This window comes from Heliangelus exortis, chromosome 15 (genome assembly GCF_036169615.1).
Source record: "Heliangelus exortis chromosome 15, bHelExo1.hap1, whole genome shotgun sequence".
Taxonomy (NCBI): Eukaryota; Metazoa; Chordata; class Aves; order Apodiformes; family Trochilidae; genus Heliangelus; species Heliangelus exortis.
In genome coordinates this window covers 3,787,927-3,815,857 of record NC_092436.1, presented here as the reverse complement: position 1 = coordinate 3,815,857, position 27,931 = coordinate 3,787,927, and the positions used below count along the sequence as shown (strand labels likewise).

The following is a 27,931-nucleotide window of genomic DNA, read 5'->3' as shown; positions in this document are numbered from 1 at the left end:
TTCCCAAAATGGAAAAGCAGCTGGTGCAAAGGCTGCAAATTCTGGGGCCTTTCTTCTTTAAGTGGTTTGTCAGGAGCCTGTGAAGTGACATTTCAGTTCATAGCACATCAAGCACTGAGACAGAGAAGTAGTGGGGGTTTTTTGTTTGTTTGGTTTGGTTTGGTTTTGGTTTTTTTGTAGTAGTTTTTTTGTGTTTTTTTTTTTTTTTTTTTTGTGTTTTTTTTTTTTTTTGTTTTTTGTTTGTTTGTTTGATTTTTTTCTTTTTTTTTCTTTTTAGTTTGGGTTTTTTTTTTATTTCTCTTTTTCAAGGGGGTTTCTGAATGGAGAAATGTAGGTGACAAATGATCTTGGACTTGAGGGGCTTTAAGTCACACAAATGGTGCCATTGCCAGGAGGTGTCCCAGCCTGCCTGTGGTCCAAAGACAGAGGAGAGCCTGCAAGTGTGTGTGCTGGGAGGGTCCCCAAGCCCTCCCTCCTATCTTCTCACCACTGAGGTCTCCAAGTGGGTGGTAACATCAATAGACTCAGCCAAGTTTGGCTGAGCATACTTAGTCAAACCTGTCTGAAACTGGACTCACCAGCAGACTCAGCCAAGTCTGATGGATTGAACTTAACCAAGCCTGCCTGAGTGCAGCAGTTGTTGGGCTGCCTCTATTTTGATAGTGCACTGCTCCAAATCCAAATTTGGCTTGGTACAGTTCCTCTGGCTTCAGGGGAGCAATGCAGGTTTAGGTGAGGGGTGTGTTTTATAGCAGGACACATGTGGCCTTTCTCCTGCCACTTCTGGTTGTGCTGCTGAAGAGCTGGTGTTCTCACTGAGCCTGACAGATTCTTATTGTGGGTACCCTGGTATAAATTCAGATTATTTCTGATGATGTTAGGTAAAAAATCTACCAAATTATGCTGGCACATATTTGTAGTCTTCAAGGGGACCGAGCAAGTGTGGTGGAAAAGGACTGCAGATGAAGAGGAGTAATTTGGAAGGGTGTAATTACACAACAAACGTGGCACTGCTGGCAGATGTCCTCAATCATCTGTCAGTATTAACTTCTGAAAGCAACTTGGCAGAGGTGCCAGCTTGCTCTCCACATGTGAATCCCAGGAGCAGCATTTTAGTGGGGAGACTGAGTAGCCTCAAATTAAAGTTCACTCCCAGTGTTGCACTGGAGATGTTCCTATATGATGCCTCGAGGCATCTGCATACTGGATGATCTTGCAGCTCTGCTTTCTGGCAGCATTCCCTTGGGTTTAACTTCAGGCATTTTGACATATCTGATATATTTTCCACTGTAACTTAAACCTCTGCCAGTCTGGGTTGTACAGACTTATCTACAGGCAATGTGAGGAGTGGTGGACACAGCTGGATGTTTGCCAGCCCTGGGTAGAACACTTACCCTGATATCTCTAGAGACAGTGTACTCACGTGCCCCCAATTTGGGACCTAACAAACTTCTGCATCATGATACAGCCCCACAAAATACACCAAAATTGCATGTGAGTTTCCTCTGTGGATCATTGTTTAAGTTTCATGCAGGCAGAGCTGTGGTATTTCCAGAGAGGAGTGTTTTATCCTGGCCTCTCCCTCAGCAACCCACTTGCTAGAGCAGGAAAGATTTTATTCATCGTGATCTTCCATTTCCCATCACGACAGGGGCTCTTACAATTGACTTTTCCCTTTGGTACTTAAGAGACAGAGTCAATTCAATGGCTAAAATCAGAGACTTTTCCTTTGGGTGAGCCTCAGCCAGAGATGGGCAGAACACATGCAGCATGTGGATCTCCTGCCCTTGTGCCGCCCCGGCGTTCTGTTTTTAGCTCTGGCAGAACCTCCCTCTGCATGTTCAGGATTCCATCCCAACAGCTGCAGCTCTCTCGATGGCCACACAAGCACCTCTGGCTCTCAAGTTTGCAGTTCTCAATGCCCATAAGCAAGGACATTTTAAAATCATGTGGCCTCTGCTCAGCCAGGAATATTTTACCTGCCTTCTCTGTATGGCACAGCACTTTTATCAGTGTTTAGTGACTGGTGTGAAACTTCTCTTCTGGCTGAACAGGGGGTGAAATGCTTAGGGCAGAACACAGTTGTCAGTATAAATACTTCTCCGGAAGGGTAGTGGAAATAATTTTCATACAAAGCAGATGAACTGGGCCCCAGAAAAATAATATTCTCCCTTGTCAAAGCAGTATCCTGGGAGCTGCTGTCTCCAGGTCAGGTCTGGATACAAACTGAGCACCTTGAAAAGGCAGTGGTCATATTTCCAGCCCCTCAGGTCACTGGCTGCAGTGGTCTCAGTCCTGGCAGGGAGGGGGCAGGTCCCTTGTCCCCATGTTGGGCAGACATGTCCCACTCAGCCTTGCTGCTGCCCACCACCTTGTCACAGGGCAACACCTTCCCTGTCAGGACAGCTGGCACCTTCCTCCCTGGGGATTTGTCACCTCCAGTCCAGCTGAGGGGGTCCTGAAGGTTGGGGTGGCTTGGCTGGAGGGTGTGAGGAGGAGGGTGGCTGAGGAAGGCCCCAGGGTGTGGGAAGGTGGCTCTCAACAGCACGAAGGGTGGGGGGTCCTGAGCTTCCTTCAGTGCTTTCAGTGGAGAAGCTGGATGAGAGCAAGCTGGGTTTTTTGTCTGGATTTTATAAATGCAACTGGTTCTGTGTGTTCTGAGGTGTAAATCGGTGTTTAGGAAAAGCACTTGGTGCAGTTCTCTTTGGTACTGCTGGGTTTATGAGCTCCAGAAGCCATACTCCTGGGTCAGGAGCTAAAAGCAGCTAACAAAACTAAAAACTAAAAGCACCTTCAGCCATTAAAGTAAGTGTCTGTCTCTGGTTTTATCACGCTCTTTGCTTTGAGAAGGGCATTTTTTCTGATTTCATGCAGCATTAAGGACTGTGTCAGCAAGGATTTGCTTGTGATATTTTCCATGTAAATAATTTTTGTCTAAAACCCCACTTATCCCTAAACTGCCACAGGAGACCCTCAGGCAGATGAAGGATTTTAATTCATGTCAGATATTAATTTATCAAGTCATTGTCTTTTGCTATGTCTGTGCTTGCCTGCCAGTACCCAGCAGGCAGCAGGTGGCACCAGCACTCTGTGCCTGCTCAGGAAAACCCCAGGTAACTTCAGCAGAACAACTTCCAACTTGTAACTGAGAAGGTGAATTATTACTGAACATTTAAGCTGCAAAATTAAATCTATAGCAGAGGTGGTTTTGCAGATTTATTTTCTACATAAGCAGCTTCATAGGCAGCTGGTGGCTGTAAATCCTCCTGCAACTGTCCTTCCCATCTTGGTTGCCCTGCTGCAGTGGTTTGTAGCCAAACAAACATAAAATCTGATTTCTGCTTCAGACACAGCTGCCCATCACCCAGGTGGGCACAGAGAAGCTGCCTCTGGGGCTGGGGTAGGTGGCAGCTTGGGAAGTCTCAGGAAGGGATGAGCTTCCCTTCCTCAGCTCCCCTGGCCAGGACCATGGGTGGGAGTGTGACAGCAATAACCAGGTATTTCAGCCCCTATTTTAAGCCTCTATATGGCTGTGCTGAGGGAGGGCAAGTGCCTTAACCCAATGAGGACACTTACAGCTTAGTTTGGGGAATGGTTTCCATTGATGCTGCCTGTATCAAACCCTGATGCAGCAGCTAATGAAAACTTCAGCCCTCTCAGTGGTGGTGTGTGCCAGTTCCATTGAAATTCTTGCCACTGGCTTTGCAGTCTGGGGATCTCAGCAGGGACACCAAATGTTGCTGGTGTCCCTGCTGAGGGTATCAGGCTGCCCCATGCTCAGAATCCTCAATCCGTTGCCTCAGAAGCATCAGCACTGGCACTTCTCTACTGCAGAGCCTGGACAAGAAATGAAATATTCAAGAGCTAGAGCAAGGGAAGGGAGTTGAAAGAGAAGTCAGGAGATGAAAGATAGAAGGAGAGTGCAGATGAAAACACAATCATTAATTGGGTTGATGTTGAATTGCTCTTCCTGTCTCCTGGCTGCAGCAGAGTGCAAAAGCTCCAGGCATGGCTCCTGTTTGCTATTTAACAAGTGTATCTGTATGTACAGATGCTTTACCTTGGGCAAGCTTATGGAACTATGAGTAAAAGCTTTTAAGCTGTCAGCTCAAATCTGCCCAAGCCAGCACTGAACAAAGCTATGGGACACGTGGCCTGGCTTCACAGCCTCTCATGGCCTCTCCCTGAGTGTCTTTGCCACCACCTAAATTTCTGCTGCCTGTCTGTTCATGCATCTCTCCTTCTGACCTTGTCTTTGTGACTCTGGATGTGCTCCTGAGCTATGCAAGTACCTGGGATGAAGATGCTGTGTGCTGGTGCCTTGCCAGGGGGCAGGGATTGCTTCTCCCATGGGCTGCAGGCACTGTCCTGGATCCAAGAGGGATCAGAGTACAGGAGGAATCAAAATGTTCACAGCACAGGAAAATAGATTGATCTTCTGAGGACTTTGAGTACCCAAGTCCATTAGAGTTTCCTGGAAAATATTAACTCAGATTCATGCTGGCATACTTTGGAAATATTTTTAAATGAAGCACCAAAAGAATCAATGTATTGCAAGACTCCCAGCATGTAATTCTGAACCCATTAGGAGATTTGGGCTAATTTTGAAAAGATTCTTTCTATTTTAAACATTGCTTTGAATGTATTTGGAACTTGTGTATCTGGCAGATAGGGAACAATTAAGTCAAAGGAAAGATTACATTGTGTTACCTTAATTGTGATGGATTGAATCATTTGCTGAAAGAAAATATCTACAAAGAGTAGCTAAATGCTAGAAGCAGAAATGAAAATTGGTCTCAGCTGTTTCAGTCCCTATGATAAATGAATATTTAGGTAATGCATTCCTTCTCATACCTTGATAATACTGTGGGCCCACAGTGCATGAATTAATTCCACTTAGAACTGCACTGAGATTATCTCTGAGCCTGTGTAAGCACAAGGAATCAACCTTTACTCTCAGGTCCTGTGTGTATTCATTTATACTTCTATGATTCTAAAGCTTCATAAGGGAGAGGAGAAACATCCCTGGCTGGATGCATTGCCCCAGTGTCTACTGTAATTCAGAGTCCAGACAACTGTCAGGAAGGAGCACATGGAAAAAAAAATTATTTTTAGTCACCAACACATGTGGGGCCAAGGAGGTGGAAATGTGTTAATTGTTTGTGGGAGCAAGGAAATTTTTCCCACCTAGCCCAATGCTCAGGAGGTATTAATTCACTGGTGAAATTAATTACTTTTGTCTTCAGAAAATTAGACGAGTGGTAGGCAAGTGATGAATTTATTAAAGCTGTCCTTTTTCAAGATTTAAACTAAATCTAGTTCGTGGACTATACAACAAGTTCTCTGACTGTAATTTTTGTGGCTTGGCATTACCTGGAAGCATGGTGTGTGACTGCTGAGCCCCTGGGGGTCCCTATCCCAGCAGGACAGTCAGCTGCATGTTCTGGATGAGGGACTAGAAGGTACAGAAAGAAGCACAGCAAACATATAGGCTGTCTTATGCCACCATGCTTATTGTTACCTCCCTTCAGGGTGTATCATCTATCTCTAAGCTATCCCAGTTCCTATTCCAGCCCATAAGATGCTGGCAGCTGCTCTGCTCTGTCATTTCTGCCTCCAGAATGGGAGTGACAGTGCTGAATGCTGCTGGAGATGCTGGATGGCTTGTGCGAAGCTGAATGGCATTTTGTCCAGCAATTGATGTTTTGCTGTGAAAGAATCATAAGTGCAAAGGTACAGCAACAGCTTTTGCTTCTCATTGAAGCTGCATGTGGAACCTGTGGAGCTCTTGGGACTATGGAAACAAAGCTGCAATGTAGGTTTTTAAATCTGTGTGCTGTGGTAACAAAGCCATCGGTATTTGAGGCTAATATTGGCTGTTAACTGAGCTGTGTGGCTTGGGAAACTGGGATAATCTCAGTTGCCAAAGTATTGGGAAACTGGAATAATCTCAATTGCTCTCTGAACCTTCTCCTTCTGATGCAGAACTTCACTGAAGGGTGTCCTGCTCCATTCCCTACAGCTGTGGGGATTTTTTGTTCCTGTGCAGAGAAGTTCTCCTTTGAATCTTGGTCCCTCCCTTGGTGGGAATACTGAAGCTTTTCAAGGCTTTTTGGTTAGGATTTAAAGTGTTCATTTTTGCAGGAGGATGGCTGCTGAGATGGTGCAACCTACATGCTGAACGGTAGAGTAACAAGGATGGATTTTATACAGCCTTAATAATTTGCTTTGAAAGGAGTGTTCAGTCTAGGAAAAAAATCCTTGGAGGCCTGTTAACTAGAAACCCAGCAATTTATATGAAAATTAATGCTTTTATCTGAAGTTATTTTAATTTAGTGTTACCTGAAGCCGACAGTGGGATGTGAACAACCCGGGGTGAGAAGGAGTTGTCAGAACCTGGTTTTCCACCAGCTTTTGACTGGAAGCTGTGCCCAGAGGGGTGGAAATGGGTGGTGGGCACAGGACAGGCCAGTCCTCAGGAGCTTGGTTTGTGCTGCAGAAGTGGCTCCTTGCACTGATGGTGGCTGCTGATAAGTGGTAGAATGAGGTCTTCAAAGAGACCTCATTTCATTGCACGGAGTATAAGTTTGTTTTCTTTCTAGCTGGGTAAAAAATGCCAAAGCACATTCAGATCCAGACACCAGGATCTGCAAGAAGCAGAGGAAGCAGTGGCAGTGAAAGCAGGTTTAAGGAATCAGGTATGGAAAAACAAACTGTGTGAACATGGATTATGAAGGACTAACAAGGATCATCTGAGGGGTGCGTGGCACCTTTCTGTGCTGGTTTGACTACCAGCAAAGGGCTATGGAGTGGTCAGCAGACATCTTAGCAGGATCAAAGCCTTATTTTTAAATCAGTTTCAGTGTTTGAAGCTAGAAATAGCAGAGGCATAGCAGGAGCACCATATGGTGAGCATGGTCCTCTCCAAGATAGGGCTGGAATGGGGGGCCAGGCTGCCTGCTCTGTTCAAGTGATCTCATTTCAATGCTGAGCATTGAGTTTGCCACCAGATGAAGGCTTCAGCTTTTAGCAGAAACACAGAGCTAACTTGATTGTGTTAAAGGTGGCATGCGAGTAATACTTGCCTCAGGGACCAGTCCCCTTGCTCTAAAGGTAAAACCAATTAAGGCAGTGTAAAAGGTTGACACATATTCCTGAGGATCAAATTCGAGAAGCAAATTTGACATACTTAATATAAAATGTAGATGGCAGTAATTTGCAGGATCTCTGGTCATCTAAAGCATTTCTGCTGGTCTCTATCTCTATCTGTACTATGTACTGAAACATTAGCTTCCAAAACCCACAGATAAAGTGAGCAGGAAACTAATTTCTATTGATTTCAGCCCTGGCTGGGTCTGTTGAGTGAGGGAAAAAAAAAAGAAGTTAAATTACATTTTGGCTTGCACATCAGCCCAGACGTACCAGGCTCCTGCCTGCTTCATTGGTGGCTCCACATCACGTCTGCTGCCTCCCCCACAGCTACCTTGGCCCTGGCAGCCAGGCTGGCTTCCACTGGGGGATTTAAATTTTTTTTTTCTCAGAAAATTCAGCTCCCAGTTTGCCAGTGACATGAATTGAGATAGATTAAAAAAAAAAAATCCTCCAGGGTGGGGAGATGTTGAAGCAGAGCCAGCACCAAACTTGCCATGGAGCTGAGTGGTGGTTAAAAGTGATGGGTCATGGCAGACACCTGGGCACTGCTGGCCATGAACACCTTCACCTGGCCATGCTTCTGTGTGTCCAGTTCTGCCAGGAGTAGTTTTCTGTAGAAGATTTAATTAGGTAAATTTATGTTTATACTTCAGAAAAAGCATTTTATCTTACTGATCATGGGGGTTTAGACCAGATGGTCTCAAGAGGTCCCTTCCCATCCTCAACAGCTCTGTCATTCTGTATGTTTTTAAAGCCTTAATTGTTGAAATTTCCAGGTAGAAATTAAAGCATGAAATCATCAGACACAACTATACCATTAAAATTATTTTAGTCCCCAGAGTAGTAATTTTATTGCTTGCTAATAGACAAATCTGCTGGCGGGAACTGAGGATGTGAGAGATTTGGATGTGTTGTGGGAATATAACTGTGGCCCAGGATTTAAGGGGAGGTGAGGTTCCTGTGCTTCCCTGAGCCACCTTTGGCACTGAAGTTCAGGGAATTAACCCCTGCAGAAGTTTCCAACCTAAAAATGAAGCAGGCAAGGGGGTATAAGTGATCCTCTTTAGAGGAATCCCAAGAGCTGAGAGCTTCTTCTGAGTCCTACAGCCATTCTTGGTTGGAAGAACTACTTCATGGAGCTGTTGTAGCCCTTATCATCTTCATGAATTAACAAGTTTTTCTCACTAGGTATGAGGGTGAAATTAATTCTGCACAGAGAATGGCTCCACACAGGTGTCACTTCCATCACATTATGTAAATAGCCTGTGACTAACAGAGAGTTCTGTGAAATGAAAATGAAATGAAATTGAAATGAAATGAAATTAAATGAAATGAAAGTCATCAGACTGCATTTGCATGGAAACCAAGCTCTATGCAAAGGAACCTTGTTTAAAAATGAGTGATAGCAGACAAGATAATTCTAAGGTTGTAATTGTGGAACATTTTAAAGTGTCTTATTAGCACAGAATTGAAAGGACAATGTTGTTTTATAGTTATGGAGTCTACAAAGTTCTGCTATTTACATCTGCAACGGGTCTGACCCTTTGTTATGAGGTTACTCAAAGCTTTGCTATAAATTTACTCTCCTCTCAGAGTGCTATTCAAAACAATGAGAAAGGAAGATAAGTATATAATGAAGCAATCTTCATATATATCTAATAGCCTGGTTTATAACCCATCTACTGTGATGGGTAGCTGAGGGAAAGGAGGAGTCGGGTGAAACTTAAAAAAAAAAAGACAAAACTGTGAATATGCAGGATGGTTTTTTTTTCCTGACAGCCAAGTCCTATTTCATTTCTATTGAATAACATCCAGAGTAAGAAGGCTGTATTGTGTTGGCCACTCTGGGGCTGTTTTTATGTTCTTGTGCCTCCTGAAACAGCAAATATATAATTTTTCCCTGATCTCTGTTTTTCTAATAAGTGAATATGTGAAAGGCTAAACCAGTTTCCAGAACTGTTTGTATGAGGAGTGTCCTATCTAGATTACAGGCAGTAAAATTTACCAGCTGGGCAATGTAGCAGTTTTATGCAGGGTAATATTTATTTGTCAGTAGACAGGAGGAATCAAGTTATTTAAATAGCACATAGCAATGATTTTGTACATGTACATAATTGTAGTCAATATTAGTTGAGCTTTCTGTTCAGTAGAATAATTTTCACAATCAGTGTCATTTTCCAAGAGTCTAACTCTAGTTACAAATGCTTGTGGTTAAGCCCATCAACCATAAAATACAAATACATGTAAAGGTACATTTATTTACAAGGATGTTTACAAACAGCTGCTCTGCTCTACATGACCAAACCACCTGAACAAAGCAGTTCTTCTTTCCTTTTTTTTTTTTTTTTTTTTTTTTTTGAAAACAAACAAACAACAACAAACCAACCATCACTGTGAAGACTTTGTACATTTGCTTAGTGTTCTGGAGTTCAGGTTCCCCCTCTAACTTCCCATGTTGAATTCCCTGGTTTTTCTCCCCCAGACACGCTCACAGTCCTACATCAGGTTGGATCAAGTAACAACTTATTGTTCTGCTATGATTTTGTCATAACAGTAAAATAAGGGAAAATAAGGATGTTGGCATTATCTAACACACAGCAACATTTGTCAGTTTAATATTATGACTTGAACAATCTTTAAATATAGCATTTTGCACAGGTACATATATCACCATTACACACCACATTGGAGTCCATGATGCTTATATATTAAAAATAAGTAACTTCTCTTTGTCTGTTCATATTCCTGTCCAAGTCAGCTCACTGCTATTGACTTGTCTGGAAATTAGGGATCAGGCTGCAGATAAAGGCAGTGGATGTAATGAGAGAACATGCAGCAGGAAGGGTGATGTCTTCAAGGCAGTGATGATCCTCTGATTAGCAGTGATTTTTGAAAGTGCAGCATTAAGGAAAGAAATACTGGATAACTCAGAACAGGAATGGAGCATCAGCACTTGAGTCTAATGAAAGTGTAAGGAAGAAATGACAAGAAGAAATCAAGGTACCAGTATTATTATTGACAGGGGATTCTGAATGAATCTCACTGCTCAGACAGATTCCACCTGGTAATGAGGAGCCCTCCTACACCAAGATTCAGACTGGAAAAATTGATTGCTTAACTCTGATCAGGATGTCAGGAGTAGACAAGTGGTGTTACAAAAAGCAATAGCAATCTATTTTTTTCCTAGTTTTTTAATGTGACAGAAATGTACTGCCCAAGCACTTTTGGGAGAGAGTCAAGAGAGATCATACATCAGCATCCTTAGGCTTCTCCTAAGGTGAGAGGAGTTCCTGCTGGACACTGACCACATAATTTAGGGTTCATTTCGTGGCTGTTTTAAACCACTTGGGACCTGATACTGCAAACACCTCTGCTGTAAAACTAAACACACTTGGGCAGACCTGTGGGTGGTGATACTGGTGTGGGAGCCACTTAGGCCAAGTTCACACCTGGGAATCTCAGCTGGGCCTGATCCAAACACTTAATATTGTCTGACATATTTGCCATGATGAGAATTTAGAATAATCTGAACTGTTGTGGCCAATATTAATAAATGAGACTATACTGTGAATATCATGTGCTTGTATAGTGCTTTAGACATGGGTGCTGAAGCTGTGAACAGTGTAAGTATCAGGAGGATGGTGACAGAGGTTTGTATTCTAAACTTGGAGAAATCCAGCTGGGAACTCAGCCTCTCACAGCTATGCCACCAAAATTGGTTCAAATGCTCTGTTCAGTGAATGGCCTTCTGATTGTATTAGGTGGATTCTGTATGGGTGCTGGAATCTCTAAGAAAAGTGAAATTCCTGGATCAGATTTGCCCTCAGCTACACAAGTAGAATGGAGATAATGAATCATTTTATTCCCCTGGAGTCTCACTGATGGAGCAGAGATCCAAGTCCATCAGCTGCCCTTCACCAAAGCCTACACCAGCCACTGATGGTGCTCCTGTTGCCACCAAGTGCTGTTGACTGGTAAGTTACTGGGTTTGATTTGGTTGTGCTGGATGAGCAGATGGTGTGAATCAGCAGTAACAGGAGTCCAGTGACTGAGGCTGGGGTTAATGGGAATAATTAACACTATGGTTACTCTCTAACCTCTAACCTAAGGCTACTCTCTTAGGTTACACTAAGGTTACCAGGTATTTACCTGTCTCTTGTTTTCCTTTCTGTGATGCAGAAGGCAGATGTTTAAGTCATCATTGTTTATGCACTCTGCTTCACATGTGTGATATTTGATCTAATTAGAAAGAAATACTGAATTAGGCCAAAACTAAACCATACCTGTCACTCAAAGGCTTGTTTACCTTGTCACTAGTACTGCCATCCCTGCCTTAACTAGGATTGGGCCCTAAGAGATTTCTGCTGGGTGTGGAAGCACTTTACAAACCAGTGCATCTGCAAGAGCTTGTGAAGTTCTTGTCACAGAGCTCCTCTGATGAGCAGAGCAATGCACAAAGTTTGCAGTAATGCTACAGCCTTACCAACAGAACCAGAGAACTATGACCTGATGGAATAATTTAAGAATTCTATGATTAGAGAATGATGACCCTGTCCAAAAGAATTTTATAGCCCAAAGGTAAATTTCATCATGGCTGAATCATCAAGGAGCTGACTGTAATCTGGATGTTGGTTCTTTTTGTTTAAGTAGGGTTTGGTAGACTGCTAAAATGAGAACATAAATTACAAAGAATTTTAAGTGCAACTAGTAAAACAAGGCTAGGTTCTGGAGCTCAAAAAAAAAAAAAAAAAAAAAAAAAAAGAGGCTTTAGCAATGCAGTCAATTACTTCTAATTGCAGTGAAGTTAACTTCTAATGTGGTGAGCTGTTGGACTGCAGTGTTATAAGTATTGTAATTAAACATCCCAATTTTAATTGACTATTTATGGTGGCATCATTGCATGGAGGAAAAATGTGTTCTGGTATTTTTAATGACCAAACTGGATCATGCTTTTTATTATATCTTAGTCTGAGGGAAGTTAAGCTCAGCATTACACCCTTGGGCTTCTGTGCACTGTGCTATGGAAGAAACTCAGACACAGTCCAGCAGAGATTACTCTGTCTCCCTCAAGTGTGGCCTCCTGCTAGTGTAGAAATCTGGAGAAAATTTATTTCCAAAATTAAAATACAAAAGTAGTTTGTTATTCAAAAAGAAGCCTATAATCTGGATAAGTAGCTAAGACAAAGCTTACACTGAAGTCATAGTGTGCTTGTCTTAAAATGGAGATTCTAAAAGGTCTGTTTCAAGGAGCAGCAATGATGGTAACAGAGAAAGAAGTGATCTGTACTGATGGTTTGGAGTAGAAAAGAATGCTTTTAGGAGAAATGCTAAATGCTTCTTTCATCTAGAACAGGATTGATCTGAGTGGAATTCACAGTACATCCACTTGAGTGTCAATTAGAGCTCATTTAAAAAAAAACAAAATCCAACTCTAGACTTTTTCCTTGCTCAGATAAAATTTCTGGGCTGAAATGATATTAAATAAAAGCCTTCTGGGGCTGAAAGGAAGGCAGTGGAGGCTTAGGATAACTTAAAGGGCCTTCCTTAAAGTGTGAACTGCCTATAAATTTGTGCAGATTAACCAGATAGCTGAGGGTTAGAAAATTAGAAGGCAGAAAACAGTCTGAGAAAAGGCTGATAAGTTAGGAATGCCCTGTAACTCATGGTTGACTTGGGTGAGTCCAGGTGTTCAGGAAGAACAACAGCATCAGTGGCTGAAAGGTTTTTATTGGTACTAAGGTAGGATACCACTAACTTGGAAAGTGGGGATTAAAAAAGTAAGATGTTAATACTGCTTATTATTCATTATTATTGATCTTTTGGACTCTTGAAAGTGGTTTATTTGCATTAATAACTTCATAAAGTACATATTAAGAGTATGCCTATGCGGGCATAATCCTGGTTTTTCTGAAATAAATGACAAAGACTGCTTCTAAATTCAGTAGCAGTGTGGTCAAGATCTACAAAGAGAGGTCATCTGCAACAGATAACAAAGTTTTGGAAACTGCTTTTGTATTATTTTAGATATCCACAGGGGGATATTTTAATTTCAGAGTTCCCTTGGATGCATCAGTTTGCAGATTGGAAAGGGCAATATTTTCATATTCCTCTTGTGCTGCTGAGCATCTGCAGTGGTGAACTAATACTACCAAATCCTTCTGAAAATTCTTGTTGAGAAATCCATAAAAGATGGGATTGATACATGTTGAGATCATGGCAACGAGGTGGCATATTGTAAATGCCAGATTATGGTTACAGCTCATCAGGGCCTCGTAGTTCCAGTCAAAAACAACATTGAATATATTCAGAGGCAACCAGCAAGCTGCAAAAGTCACAACAATTGATATCAACATCATATTAATCCTTTTGTTTTCACTCAGTCTGGTCTCATTCTCTCTCATCCTCTCTATTTTACCGTGTCTCCTTCGAAGACGTACAAAGATCTTGAGATAACAGATAAAAATAAACACCAGTGGGAAGCAATACTGGAAAACCAGGAGACTGGTGGTAAAAATGAGTCTTTGGGTAACAGATGGCCACGCTTCGATGCAAGCAACCTTGTTCTTGTAGAAATCACTATGGAAAGCCAGATGTTTGAAGGGTTCATCTGTTAGTTGGTGAAATATTAAAAAAGGAATGGATATCATGAGGGAAAACCCCCAGATGAAAAGAATTCCCCAGTAAGCGTGTGAAATATTTGGTTTCCAGCCACGTGGGTTCACAATTAACTGGTACCTCTCAACAGCAATCAGTACAAGTGAGAAAATGGAGACTGTGACAGACACACTTTGTATGAAAGGACTTATCCTACACATGGCTTCCCCAAATATCCAGTAGTCCATTAAGGTGTAGGTGACAGTGACAGGAATACACAGAACACAGATCAAGACATCTGACAAAGAGAGGTTGGCAATCAAAATGTTGGTAACATTCTGAGCTTCTTTCCATCTCTTGATGATAATAATCAGGCAAACATTTCCAAAAAGTCCCACTACTGTAACTAATGTGTAGGCTGTAATAAGCAAGCATTCTGCAAGTAAGGAAGGTTGGCATGTATCAAAGTTCAAGAACTGGGAATAGCTAATGTTAGAGAGAGTTTGATTAGACAGAATCTCACTGGGATGCTGAATGGCTTTATCCATCATGAAACATCCCCCAGCCTATGGACAAAACTTGATATTATTTAGAAAGGTTTCTGTATGGAGCTTTCCAAGGCAATGATTACTATGGTTGTATCTTTGTAGTTGAGTAAATCTAATCTAATCAATTTTTATAGCACTGAAAAGATCCTGGAAGGAAAAGCCAGTGATGGAGTGTTGGTGGCTATGTGTGTGTGTGTATGTATATATGTGTGTCTGTATATGTGTGTGTATGTATATATATGTGTGTATGTGTATATGTGTGTGTGTGTGTGAGTGTGAAGGTTGATGCTGCTTTTCTGAGGTGCTTCCCTGATTATGTTACAGAACTGTAGCTGGTTGTGGTCTATAAGAAACTGCAGTGATAGCTCTGTTTAAATTTGCATGAGGAATACTGATGAGAATAATCTGTTGCTTTTTTATTATCAGAAAAATGAAGAATCACAGTGCCATCACAGTGCTGTCTTAGACATCACACCTAAATTTCAGTGTGAGCTAATACACCAAATCCCTCTGGCTTAATCAAAATGACATGTGCATGAACTTAAGTGATATTCAGCATCCCTATGAATGACATCTTTAAGAGAGTTTCATGTTCTCCTTATGTATTAAGGGTAGCATGTACTTTTCCACAATATAATCTGAAAAAAATGTAAACCAAAGGTCACATTTTAGTTCTACACACAATTATTTTCATATTGGTTGTTCTCTACACGCTGTTCACTGTTTTACAAGTTTGACAGATAATACCCCCAAATTTTTCTGTGGTTAAATACAACATGTACTCAAGAGACACAGAGCTGATTCTTCTTTCAGGTCTAACTTTAACAGGTATAAAGTAAAAATCTGATATTCATACAATTCTGTTGTTCTAAAACTAACAATAATGGGAAGAATTAGGTTCAGCAGAATATCCTGATGGGTTTGAATATATCACAAAGTTAAAAAGTTGATCTTAAATCAAAGGCTCACCAGCTTTCCAACCAGAAAACAGTTGTTTCCAACCTGGGAAAGGAAGAAAGAAGGATGTAAAGAATTACTTTTAAAATGGAAAGGTGGATAATAAGCATGTTCTATACATATACCTTTCAAAACTCAATTCTAACTGACCTTAATTTCTTTCTGAAGTAGGAATTCTTTGAAAATTAGCTGGAAAGAGGTCATTCTTCACTCCCAGTAGTAAACACCACAGTGTTGACAGCCTGTGGAGAAAGGAGGTCAAAGAAGCAGCAGGAAGCTAAAGAGGATGTACAAAAAGAAGAAGGGACAGGTGAATGCTTTATTATAAATAATCTGTTAATGTGGAGAAGATTTACCAGCCTTGTTACAGAAATGATTGCCATTATTTAATCAGTAAGGAATAAAAAATGTTTGGTTGCTTGCATGAGATTAAACACTAAATTCAGGGTTAAGATGGGAGCTGTAATTCTGTAACTGCCCCTATGCAACTGAAGGATATTCCAGCTAGATTTATATACTGGGCTCCTTTATCCTAATATTTCTGCTTGACAGAATTTTGGGTGCTTCAAACTATGATTCTAAAAAAAAAAAAATATTAAGATCAACTTTTCAGGCAGTGTAATGATGTTGGAGTGAAAGTGGCTATAGATTTATGTGACTGTATGTGGCCCGAATGTCCCAAATTTGTGATGAGGGGCTAACACCTAATCCTCCAGTCTCCCTAAATACCCCCCTGGTTTGGTTACAGCCATGTGGAAGGAATTCCATAGGAACTTGCACACTCCTGGCTCAGATAAGAGCTGGCAGTCCTTTCCAGCTGGAGTTCCTGCTCCAGTAGGTCAGGAGCAAGAGCTGGGTACCCTACTGTGTGCATGGCTTGCAAAAACTCTTCTCTTCCCAAGGCCAGGAGAAACAGAAGGGACTCTGAAGCTGGCACAGTCAGACCCTGCAGAAACCCATGATGATGTGGTACATATTTCCTGGAAAGCCTGGTAAGTGACTTTTCCCTGGAGCAGCAGTAATTGCCTAACTGGATTTGTCACACAGAAGGGTGGATGTAGTGGAAGACCAAGGAATGGTAATTGTTGCCCTGATGAGATGTGTAAGGGTCTCAAGTCTGCTTTCTGACAAGGGTGATCTTTCTCTTGGCAGTGCCTGTTGTATTTCCCTGACTTGCCCAGCTCTGAACCCTGCCCTTTGAGACCAGATAGGTGTTAGCAGGGATATGTCTTGCAAGCAAGGTACCTTTAAAGACAAGCTCTGCTCTTCCCTGCTTTTTATGTTAGCTGGAGAGGCTGTTGGGACTCAAAGGACATGAGACTGAGCCAAGTCTGTAATGTTTTTTGCACTGTTTGCTGTGCTGACTCTGTTATCTATGGCTGCACAACCCAGTTGGATGTCTTGTGCTGTAATGCCCTCTCCCAAGAACTCAGTATGGGTGGTAGGGCTTCTTTGGCACTTTTTACCATTAAGGAAAAGTCTCTGTACTGACCTGATCAGTTGACTCACTACATTACCTTTAGGCACACTGGTCATCTACATAGTCCTTTTTTTTCACAAAAAAAAAATGGTTCTTCCCATTATTTCCTCTGTACTGTGAGTTACAAAAGTGTAGGCTTAGTACATGTCATACTGCAAAGCAATTTAAACACCTTCTTGGCAATAAAACAGTTACACCTGGCTTGTTTAAACACCTGCAGTATTCATAGCATTAGAAAAATAACTTACAATAGTACTGCAGCATGTTGAACTCTATTGTAATACATACTGGTGGGTTTTTAAGCTAATGACTATTAGCAGAATCAGCATCCTTAAGCTGCAACTGCAGATGATATCAGAATTGAATTCAAGTGTTTAGTAAGAGAACTAATTAGTTTAATCCCTAATCCATGCATTTTGAAAAAGATTCCCAAGCATAGTGGGAGTTTAACACACTAAGAAACGAAAATCCCCTTAGTCTAGTTTTGTTCCTCTAGATGCAGAAATGTTACTGAAACATAAATAGGTAAAAGAAAGTTAAAAGCACAGTCTAAAATAAATCGAGTTTTTACAAGACTTCCTTTCCTCAGTATTTTCTTACTTATGTTAATAAGATCCATAGTTCCATCCCTACAAAGTGACAAGTAAATGTTTTGTTTGTAAACATTGTTTCTTGTCTCAAAGTACTGCATAGGTAAAACCTGGAGGATACTTTCAATTCAATTTTAAATACAGGATGTACAGAATACAATAATCCTTTAAAAGATGTATTTCAGTAAATTTTGCCACAGTTTGATGGAATTTCTGACTTCTTACCTGATGAAAAATTCAAGCCATATCCACATTGCCTTTAACAAATTTTCCTTTCCCTTTTTGAGTTAATTAAAAAGCCAGCAAACACATCTCCTTTGGGTATAAAAGCATCCAACGCAAAGCCATCTGCTGCTAAAGTGATGCTTAAACTCTCCTTTCTTCTCTTTCTGAAACAATTCAGTTTCACAATTTTCAACTGTGACAGAATCCACCAGTCTGTAAAAAGGCTGCTGAGGAATAAAAAAAGCTCTGGAATCCAAGGAGAGGCAAACAGCAATGAGCAGGGAGGAGAAAGGACCAGTAGTCATGGGGATGGCTTTTCCTCCCCTGTGCAGCTTCCCTCCTCCCTGTCACACACCTTATCTTGCAATTTCATTTTCAGTTGTCTTATCTGTTCAGTAGGAAAAATGTTTTCCCTGTGTTGGATTTCATACATAAACATCTGCAGGTGGGTTATTGTTTTTTTTTTAACTGAGGGAGATAAGAAAATAGAGTGAGCTGCTTAGAAAGAAGATGCACACACCCTCTTAAGTGAATCACTTGCTCTGTTGTAATTAAGCTCAATTTCCATTACAAATTGCTGCTTTAGATTTTACTCTAGAGATATAAACATTCCTGAAAAGCAAAGCAGGGCACATTGCACTAGTGCATGTTGAAAAGGGGCTTTATAATTATTACTGTTTATCCAGTAAAAGCAATACCTTAGAGTTGTTTGTTTATAAAAATTAGCAGTGTTTCCCTGTTAAATATTTAGAGTGGATATTTATAGGACAGGAAAGGAACTGGTCTGTCTTAGGATGTGCTATTTGTCCCATTGCTTTTTAAACTCTCCAATTCATACCTGTGTCTGCTTAACCCCAGTGTCCAAGTCTCTCACATGGAACCATCCCGTGGCTCTCCAGCACTCAAAAAATCAGGAGCAATAGAAAAAGTTCCAGAGTCAGTTCTGTTGTGTTTGTGTGGGAACAGACTCAGGAAAATTAGATGATAATTCCCTGTTAAACTGAAGAGGTAGAAACCTGATGGAGTCTGTCTTACTCCATCTGTATTTTTGGACAGAAAGGCTTTGAAAAGCCCTAGGATTTTGGATCGAGCAAGACTGATGCTCTGCCTAGACTGAAGATTAGGACTATTTATCTGAAAATAGTGTTTGCTGTCATGCTGTTGTATTTGTAGAAATTTGGGGTGGAGGGAGCCTCTGAGATCAGCCAGATGAACCATTTCTGTCCATTGATGATGTATTTGTCTAACCTGGTTTTTAAACATCTGTGGTAATCCCAGACTAGGTAGTCAGCTGCCCAATGTATTCTTAGGAAGATTTCTTTAATGCTTTCCCCAACGTTTTCTTCAGTTTAGTTTAGCCTGTTGCTTTTTATTATAAGAGTCATCTGTGAATTCTGACATTTTAAGTAAAATGCTACCATTGAGCAATGTGAATATACTGTTCTAAAGTCTTTCTAGCACTTGCTGGTTTTGAGTATGTCACAAAGGCTCTAAAACCAAAGCTTTTCCAAAGCACTTGAGACTTTTTGCTGCTGGTGTTGAGTAAGCCATGGAGTGAATCAAGACCTAAAAATGAAATGTGCTAGATATGCATCAGAATAGGCTATAAAAATGCAATATCTCTTTAGAAAGGAAGTAAATCAGCAAAATTAAAAGACGATCTGATTCTATTTATAAATTTCAAACCAAGGTCAGGTTGCTTATTTTCATAGGCTTCTGTTTCTCATCTCACACTGTATGCAGTCCTCCATCTGTGGAAAGATTGAACACGTGTGCCCCTTGGTTTTACAGTCCTGTCACTCTGCTGCCTTCTAGGGATTTAATTTTATTGCAATCTGATGTGAACTGGATCACATCCAGCCTCAGAGGCTTGTAGGTGTAGCTGCTTTTGGTTTGCTTCTGCCTGACATCAAAGGTATGGATACAGAGTGGGATCTGTGGCTACGTATGGGGGGGTCAAGGTAAATTGTTTTCAGGCAAATGTAGTGGCTGTTTGCAAAAAAAATGGTTAATGATAGCAGAATTGTACTGACTTAATATAAATGATCATATTATTTCTACATTGCTCAGTATTGACTGGAAAACAGGTTTGGTTGGTAGGTATTGATAAGTAACTGGAAGGCAGGACTACAGCTGTAGTAAGACTCAGTATGTCACCTGGTAAGGAAAAGTTAAAATACATTTCAGATTAGACTTCAATTTTCAAACTTCTGAACCCTGATTCAAACCTTTGTTGCTTTCTAGAACTTCTCCAGATGATATTTTCCAAGAATGATCTCTGCCAAAGAACAAATTAATTCCACATCTCACAGATTTGAGGGTAACAGGATCATTTGTATTTATAAGGTGGGTTTTTTTTTCATTCTTTGGACTGTTTATAACACTGTGAGCACCAAATCTGCTGTCCTTGTGCTGTGACATTTTTTCACTGTCCTTATTATTAATTAACAAGTACTTAAATAATCAAAAAGTTTTTCCTGGTAACCTCAGCCTGTTTCAGTTTTCCTGCATGCTTTGAATTGTAAGAACAATTTTGATATTCTGAATCAAGAATATGAATTCTAGAAAGATCCACCCTCCCCCCTGTCACAGCATTGCTAGAATCTTTGATCCTTGACAAGAACCTTGACTTCTCAGAACGTACTTTTCTGTCTTCCATTTCATCACTCCAAATTATGTCTGGCTCTTACATAAACTTTTAGGAAAGAGAAGAAAGAAAATCATCAACTGTGGCAGAAGACTGAAAAGATGAAAGAGGAAAAAAGAAATGGAGGTTCAGAGACAAGAAGAGGGGGGGTAAGTTTTAAGGAAAAATGGTAATGTAATTCCAAAAATTGCTATAAAGACTTGCTTAATAATTTGTTTTATACGAGCTTTAGTTAAGAATATATGGTAACTTTGGAAGTCTGGTGCTGGAAAGGGACTGATCTGAAAACTCTGGTGTATGATCTCTTAAGCAGTGATGCCCTCCTGTGGACTCCAGTATGCTTTCTCCTGGAATAACTGGAATGTTTTATTAATGAAAACTATGTGGTTTTCCTCCCTTCTAACATTCTAACACTAGGTAAAATAAGCCATTAAAACATTTAATCCAGGGCATTGTTTGGACAGTGCCAGATTATTGGCTTGAGAAACACATTTTCTTTAGGTGATGATACAGGTGAAGCTTTTACCTGTGTAAGAAACTTAGACTGCTTATACATCGAATTTTTACCCTGTATCTTGTTATCAGAATCAAAACAATTTAATGCTGTGAGTGCCCTGACAGGAAGGGAAAAGGCTGTTTTTCTTTTTAATGCTGTTTGCCTTTTAAATACATAGGATGATCCTATGAATTTACTCATATTTAGTTAAAAACAATTTAAAAATCTGGGGAAACTGCTGTAGCCATTGGAGTGCTGCCTGGTTGAGCAGCCTTGTCACATCTCACATGCACTGTGTGGGACTTGCTGGTTGGTTCTGCTGCAGTGCCCGTGTCTGTCACTCTTGGGGTGGCTGACACAGCTGGAGAGAAGGAAGAGGCACATTTCAGGAGGATGTAAAGGGATGGAGTTCATAGGAATGTGTACAAGTGACCTGGTGCAGCCGCTGGGTAAGTGGGAGCCTCACCAGGCATGAATCCCACGGGAATATGGAGAGGTCTGGTTGGAGTCTTGGTGGTGACTCAGATGACCTGGGAGGTATGAAGGTCTGTGGGACATGCAGGAGGAACTGGTTGGCTCTCTAGGAAACCCTGTGTCCCCAGAGCCAGGTTAGTGCCAGGGCACGGGTCCACTTGCAGAGTGCTTGGTCCTTTCAGGGCAGGGACTGAACCCTGAGAATGGGATTTCCAGTGAGTGCCTGAAGTGCATGAGGCAGCTGGAAAAAGAAGGTGGACAGGACACCAGGTCCTGAGGTTTGGCTTTTCTGTAGTATCAGAGGAGACATTTCCCTCTGCAAGAGATGGGTGTATATATATATTAAAGGTGTTTTTATTAACCAACCAGTCTGAAGTGTAAATGAAGAGGAAGCAGCTGGGCTGGGCTGGAGTTGACAGCGACTGATTTTGCCTCCTGATTTGCTCACGTCTTGAAAACCTTCATCTCTTTCTCCTGCTGAAAAAAAGCAGTGACTTCTTTCTTTGATCTCTGCCTCAGCCTACTTCTGTGTCTTGTTTTCAGGGAAAGTGAGCCATAAACAATGCTGAATTCTTTGTTATCCCCTGAGGCCATAATTAGCTCCTCTTAATTGTTCTCCCTTTTCGCTGTAAATTATTAAGGGTCTGTAAGACTCTTGTGGGTTATTTTCTACATGAAACAGATACTCAGTTCTATTGGGAAGAGACACACAGTTTTTCACAAGTGGTAGGCAAATATATTTTTGTATTTCCTGCAATTGTGTGGAGCTTGCAGATGGCCTATGGGAAGAAGCCTTTTTTTTTTTTTAATAGAGTAGGATGTGCTTGTTTATTTTAAACCCACAAATATTTCAGTGACCTTATGGGCATATTCTCTTTTCTAAACCCAGATAAAATGATTGTGTCTGCTCATGCATTGAGATAAATGGATTAAACTGGTGACATCTTTTCCTGCAAGTGGTTATCAAACACGGGCATTTAATATTCCTGTTATATTAGTAAGTTAACAGAATTGACTCTAACAAAACCCAATTTAAGAGAAATCAGATAAATATGATGCAAGTATTAATTCTGTTGACAATCTAATGATAATCTTGGAGACTACGGAGACTTGAAAACTTAGCCCGGTGATAGAAATGAGGCCAGAATTTTATTGGCAGTGTAAATAGCTCAGAGGAATAAGGAAGAATCTTTGTGATGAAATGGTTGGTCCCTCAGGACTTCACCCTGGGCTCTGGTTAACCACCCATGCAGCACAGTCACTGCTCTGCTTGTCCCTGGGAGGCTCCGAGGGGGAATTTCCACAGCAGCTGATCCCAATCAGGGGGATGTTGCAGTTCTGCTTCCTCCCTCCTCCCAGCACCAGCACTCACGGGATGATGAAACAAACTGGTTCAGAGAGCTGAGGCAGCTAAAAACCAATGCATGATAAAATTATTTTTGGCTCTCTCAATTCTCTTAAGTGAATCTCTTAAGTGGAAATCCCTGCATTTGCACCAGCATCTGGGCTGGCACGTGGGCTGGGGCAGTATCACTGCTGGAATGCAGCAATTCCAGCAAAATCAGTGCAGGCAACTGGAACTACAACCTGATATGGGATCTGATGCAGGACTGTAACCTCAGGGGGGTCAGAGTAGTCAGGATACACCTTCACTAAGGCTCTCCCAGAACTGGTGTTGGAGGGAAGCCTTGGACTCTTCTCCCTTAGCAAGGGACCAGTTATGTCTGTGCAAGGGGATTAAGGATATCTTGCTGGAAAGCAGGTGTTCTGAGAGTCATTTGTTAGTAACCCTGTCCCCAAACCCTCTGATTTCCAGTACACTAATCTGGATTTCCCATCTGTGACTCAGGAGGGTGAGGTGACCTGTGGCTCTGAGGTTTGGTGCCAATGTTCTGGGATAGTGCAGAGAATAAAATAGCACAGGTAAGTTTTTGAAAGCCAAGAACTGGGATCCAAACCAGTTGTTTCTTAGGGGACTTCAAAGAAGATTTTTCCAGGTCAAACTCCTTCTTTGGGAGTGCAGCTCTTACGTGTCAAATACAAATACTGTGGTGGTCAGAAATAATACTCTTAACCTGTGTTAACTGGCAGAGGAAATATGACCCTTTCATAGGGAACAGTGTCCTAAAATAGTCTGAAAAACATCTGTGGTATTATCATCATAGATAAGGCAAGACAGACCTGCTTTTCAGGATGTAGTGCCTGAAAAATCAAAGCAACAGAAGGCAAGGAACAAAGTAGAAGGGAGAGGTGCCCAAACAGAGGAAGTGTAAAGCCCACAGTATATATTTTTATATATATATATATATGTATATAATTTCTTCACAAAGAGGGTGAGTGATCTGAGTACTCTATGGATGCTTTAACACCTCATGGGAGCTTGAGGTTTATGCTTAATATATTTGAAGATGTGGTTATTTTTTTTCATAGATTGTCTGAGTGTCTTAAGTGTCTTTATCTCAGCATGGAAATAATGAAGAAGGGAAGATGTTACCTGACAAAACTGTGAGATTGCCATCACCGAAGGTGTCACAACCAGGTTAGACATGGATCTGTGAGGAGGACTAAGAAAGTTAACAGGAGTTTCAGAAACTGTGGTGCAGGTGCTAATGTGCCTTGTGAAATGTGAAATGACCTTTCCAGCTCCGAGGAAAGAAGGCTTCACCACACCAATAGTTCTGATCTCCCAGATAATTTCTAATACGAACCACAGCGGGTCTAAACCAAGAAATTAAATTCCTGTTTCTGATGATAAATTTAGCATATTGAAAATGGTCCTGGAATCAAGCTGGCCTATTAAATTAAAATAAATCTATATATATATATGGAAATAAATTTCTTTATTAGTCGTTTTGTAGGACTCGCACAGCCTTGAACGGCTCTCTAAGAAAATACTTCACTTTTAGAACTAAGAAGAGATTTAAGAGTGGGGAGGCAGTGATAGGATTGGGGGTCAGGGAAAGTGTAGCGTGAAGTCCCAGACAGCGGCTGCCCGAGGGCACAGATTGGGTGGTTGGGAGCACTCGGGACCAGGGACACGCCTGAGGAGCTGGACAAAAGGAACCCTAAAACCCCTCGAGCAGGGAATGGAAGCGGTGCAGGTGCGAGGCTGGGGCGGGCCGGGCCACGCCGGACCGGACCGGGTCGGGTCCCGCTCAGTGGGTGCCGCCCAACGGTCCCCGTTTCAAACGCTCCCGCGCGCTGCGGGGCGGAGCCTCCGGGGAGAAAGCGCGCGGCGGGTCCGGAGGCAGCTGATTGGCTCCCGCCGCGGCCCCCACGCACCGGCTCGGGCGGTCCCGGCCGCTGTCCCCGCCCCCTACCCCGTCCCCCGGCGCCGTTACAGCGCAGGCCTATTGGCTGCGCGCCGCGTCCCTCACCGCCGGACCCCCCGGGCGCTCTGACGACGCGCGGCGGAGGTCGCGGCCGCCGATTTGTCACCGAGCCCGTCGATCGCGGCCGGGACGCCGCCCCTAGAGGTGAGTGGCGGAGGGTTCCGGCGGAGGGCTCCGATTGGGCTCGGCGGCGCGGGGGGAGGGAGAGGCGGCGTGCGGGGGGGCGGAGCTCCCGGCGTCCCCTTTGTGTGGGCGCCAGTCGCCGGCCGAGCTCCCGAGAAGTCGCAGCCGCCATTTTGTGCGTGCCTGTGTTTTCCCCCATTCCCTCCCCCGCCCCCACCCCCGTCTGTGGGAGCGGCGGCAGCCGGGACGCCCCGTCTCTTCTGCTGGTCAGGTGAGGCGAAGCGAAGGCGTTGGGCCAGGCCGAGGGAGCCATCGCCGGCGGCTGCCGCAGCCGGGAGGTCGCGCTGTTCGCAGCAAGCGCGGGGGAAGAAGCGGCAAAACGGAGAAGGGGGGGAGAAAACCTTCAGAGCTGCCCCCCAACAGGAGGAGGAGTCTCGGCGCCAGGCCCAGGCGCAGCCCCGGCACCGGCGGCAGCATGGAGAACTCGCAGCTATGCAAGCTGTTCATCGGCGGCCTGAACGTGCAGACGACGGAGGCCGGGCTGCGGGAACACTTCGCGGCCTACGGTACCCTCACCGACTGCGTGGTCGTCCTCAACCCGCAGACCAAACGTTCCCGCTGCTTCGGCTTCGTCACCTACTCGGCGGTGGAGGAGGCGGACGCCGCCATGGCCGCCTCCCCCCACGCCGTGGACGGGAACGCGGTGGAGCTGAAGCGGGCCGTGTCCCGGGAGGACTCGGCCAAGCCGGGGGCCCACGCTAAGGTGAAGAAGCTCTTTGTGGGCGGCCTCAAAGGGGACGTAGGCGAAGGGGACCTGGTGCAGCATTTCAGCCAGTTCGGCCCGGTGGAGAAGGCCGAGATCATCGCCGACAAACAGAGCGGGAAGAAACGCGGCTTCGGCTTCGTCTATTTCCAGAACCACGACGCCGCCGACAAGGCGGCCGTGGTCAAGTTCCACCCGATCCAGGGCCACCGCGTGGAGGTCAAGAAAGCCGTGCCCAAGGAGGACATCCAGTCGGGCGGGGGCGGCGGCGGCTCTTCCAGGCCCTCCCGGGGAGGCAGAGGAGGAGGAAGGGGTCGGGGCGGCGGCGGCTCCGGCAACCGGGATCACAACGGGCTGTCCAAAGGAGGCGGCGGGTACAATAGTTACGGTGGCTACGGCGGTGGAGGCGGCGGCGGTTACGGCTCCTATGGCAGCGGCTCCTACGGAGGCGGCGGCGGCGGGGGAGGCGGCGACTACGGCAACGGGTACGGCGGGTTCGGCAGCTACAGCCAGCACCAGTCCTCCTACGGCCCCATGAAGAGCGGCGGAGGAGGTGGAGGAGGGGGCGGCAACTGGGGGGGCCGCAGTAACAGTGGACCGTACAGAGGAGGTTACGGTGGGGGAGGCTACGGGGGCGGCTCTTTCTGAGCGGGAGCGCCCATACTCATTGGGGGTGGCGTGGAGAGCCCTCCCTTTTATACGGGGCAGCTTCTAAATGGTTTCTCCCCTCATTCGCCGAAGGGCAGCTCCTATTAAATGCCTCCCTGCGGTGGGAGCAGCTCCTAAATGCCCCCTCGGGGTCGCCTCTGCTGCCCGTGCCACTTCTTTCTCTCTGAAGATGGACTGGGCCCCACATACACATACTTTGTGTTACAGTCATTGATGGACTCTATTTTTTTATTATTACTTGGACCTTGGTCGTTTTTATACTAGCAGCGAAAAATGTCTTGTTTTAATTTGTTTTTTGGGGGTACGGGGAGGGAAGTGTCTTGCTGATCTGGAGTAAAAACTGGGGAGGGTTACGGGGGAATTTCCTTTGTTGTAAGGACTCGATACCTGGCTACTACATTTTTTCTACAAAATCTACTCGGATCCCATGACTGAAATTAACATTTCTGTAAAGGAGGAAAAAAAATCGTTTTTACGTTTTTTATTTTTTAAATAAATCATTGTGTTCATTGACCTTTACATGTCTAATTTTTTTTCCTAGGATCCATTCCGTACGGTTTTAAGGCTTTTCTAGGTTCAAAGCAAGTGTTCTGCTTTAAAATCTCTATGTACTTAGAGTAAATATTTTCTTGCCAGTAAAGGTCCTGACTCGCTTTTTTGCTGCCTCCCTGGTGGATTTACTGGTTTTCAAACACTTGACAGAGAAATTTTTAAAAGTACTAACCCGTGGATGTGGTCTGTTTTTTGAATATTTGTTCTCACACAGTTTGTGTTCATCCACCATCTTGTACTAGGCAGTTTGACATGCTGACATGGTTGGTCGATTTTGTTTTATATAGGGCTTCTCCATCAACGTATGTACTGTGTAGTTTTGAAGAAATAGTTTTGTGTTAAGTATGTGCTTCATTCATACAAATGTTCAGAATTTCCAATTGCTGAGTTCCAAGTCGTCTTATTGGTTTGTCTGTGTATGATTCCTTCCAGGAAAGGGTCAACATTTATTCCCTCTATTAAACACATACTTGTTTCCATAGAACTGGGTTGACAGACTTTTCACTCTGAACTATTGTGCTTCGTTAAAGTTCCCTGAAAATCTCTTGCAGCACCATCTACCCACAGGATGGCAGCCCCTTTGCTGCAGGCTTCTTTACAGCAGGAGTAAAATCCCTTCACTAACTCTTTCACTAGACTTTTGAAAGTTATGCCACTAGATGACTGGCATAGAATGCAATGACATCTGCATGTGAAAAAAAGATGGGCTTCATGAGTGTTGACTGGAAAAAAAGGAATGGATTTGCAATACCTGCCTCAGCACATATTCTCTTCCTTCTTTTTTTTCTTTTTTTTTTTTTTTTTTAAATAATTGCAATTGCCCGTATTTCAAAAAGTGATCATCTAACCTATGTGGGCAAAGTGCTACAATAAATGAGCCAGCTAAGTGTACCATAACAGGTGCCAGTTGTAAAGCAAAAACATCTGTGTAGTCTGCTTGAATAACAAATGTATATTTGTAGCCCTTTCACGCAATAGAATTAAAGTTTGTTGTTTATTAAAAAGCATAATGTCTTAGGGGAATACTGCCTTCCTGCATAGAAATACAGAACAGTAACGTTTATGGGTTTATGGATACAAAATAAAGATCTGAATTCCTTATATGCTTGAGTGAGAGTATGTGTGACACGGGGCATGGATCTTAAAAAAGTACAAAATCTGACTTCAGGTTCCTAAGCACTTAAGTCTCCAATGCTGGTGCTTTATGGTTCTGCATCTTAAAAGCTGATGTTCCAGATATGCACAGAATTCCTACAGGTGGCAGTGAAAGGTTAAGTGTCCAGGGCTTTGCTTCTGGGATGAAGGATTTTGCATGAAATTTCAAGGCAT

The 27,931-nt window shown here is 43.1% G+C and overlaps 3 protein-coding genes and 1 long non-coding RNA gene across 5 annotated transcripts in view; 3 read left to right on the top strand and 1 right to left on the bottom strand.

Annotated features, from left to right (window-relative positions):
• The first annotated feature begins 153 nt into the window (after positions 1-153).
• Positions 154-22,117, top strand: LOC139802876 (uncharacterized). Its single transcript, XR_011728809.1, has 6 exons — positions 154-10,429; positions 10,914-11,126; positions 15,420-15,561; positions 16,154-16,243; positions 19,362-19,892; positions 20,249-22,117. It is a non-coding gene; the product is annotated as an uncharacterized lncRNA (long non-coding RNA).
• LOC139802874 (neuropeptide Y receptor type 6-like) lies at positions 11,887-15,478 on the bottom strand. Its single transcript, XM_071758469.1, has 2 exons — positions 15,402-15,478; positions 11,887-15,296 (listed from the first exon to the last, which is right to left on the bottom strand). The coding sequence occupies exon 2, from the start codon at positions 14,295-14,297 to the stop codon at positions 13,173-13,175; it is 1,125 nt and encodes a 374-aa protein (XP_071614570.1). The 5' UTR covers positions 14,298-15,296; positions 15,402-15,478; the 3' UTR covers positions 11,887-13,172.
• A 2,386-nt stretch (positions 22,118-24,503) lies between the features above and the next one.
• HNRNPA0 (heterogeneous nuclear ribonucleoprotein A0) lies at positions 24,504-27,393 on the top strand. 2 transcript variants are annotated; one of them, XM_071758471.1, is made up of 2 exons: positions 24,504-24,639; positions 24,890-27,393. In XM_071758471.1, exon 2 carries the CDS (start codon positions 25,094-25,096, stop codon positions 26,027-26,029), a length of 936 nt encoding a protein of 311 aa, XP_071614572.1. In that variant the 5' UTR covers positions 24,504-24,639; positions 24,890-25,093; the 3' UTR covers positions 26,030-27,393. The 2 variants fall into 2 exon arrangements, with proteins under 2 accessions (XP_071614572.1, XP_071614571.1); XM_071758470.1 differs by lacking the exon at positions 24,504-24,639 and having other exon boundaries at positions 24,729-27,393.
• KLHL3 (kelch like family member 3) overlaps positions 24,549-27,931 on the top strand; it is a 54,817-nt gene continuing 51,434 nt past the window's right edge. The window contains exon 1 of the mRNA XM_071758461.1: positions 24,549-24,639. The gene's annotated coding sequence lies outside the window, so the exon portion shown is untranslated. The remainder of the gene's footprint in view (positions 24,640-27,931) is intronic.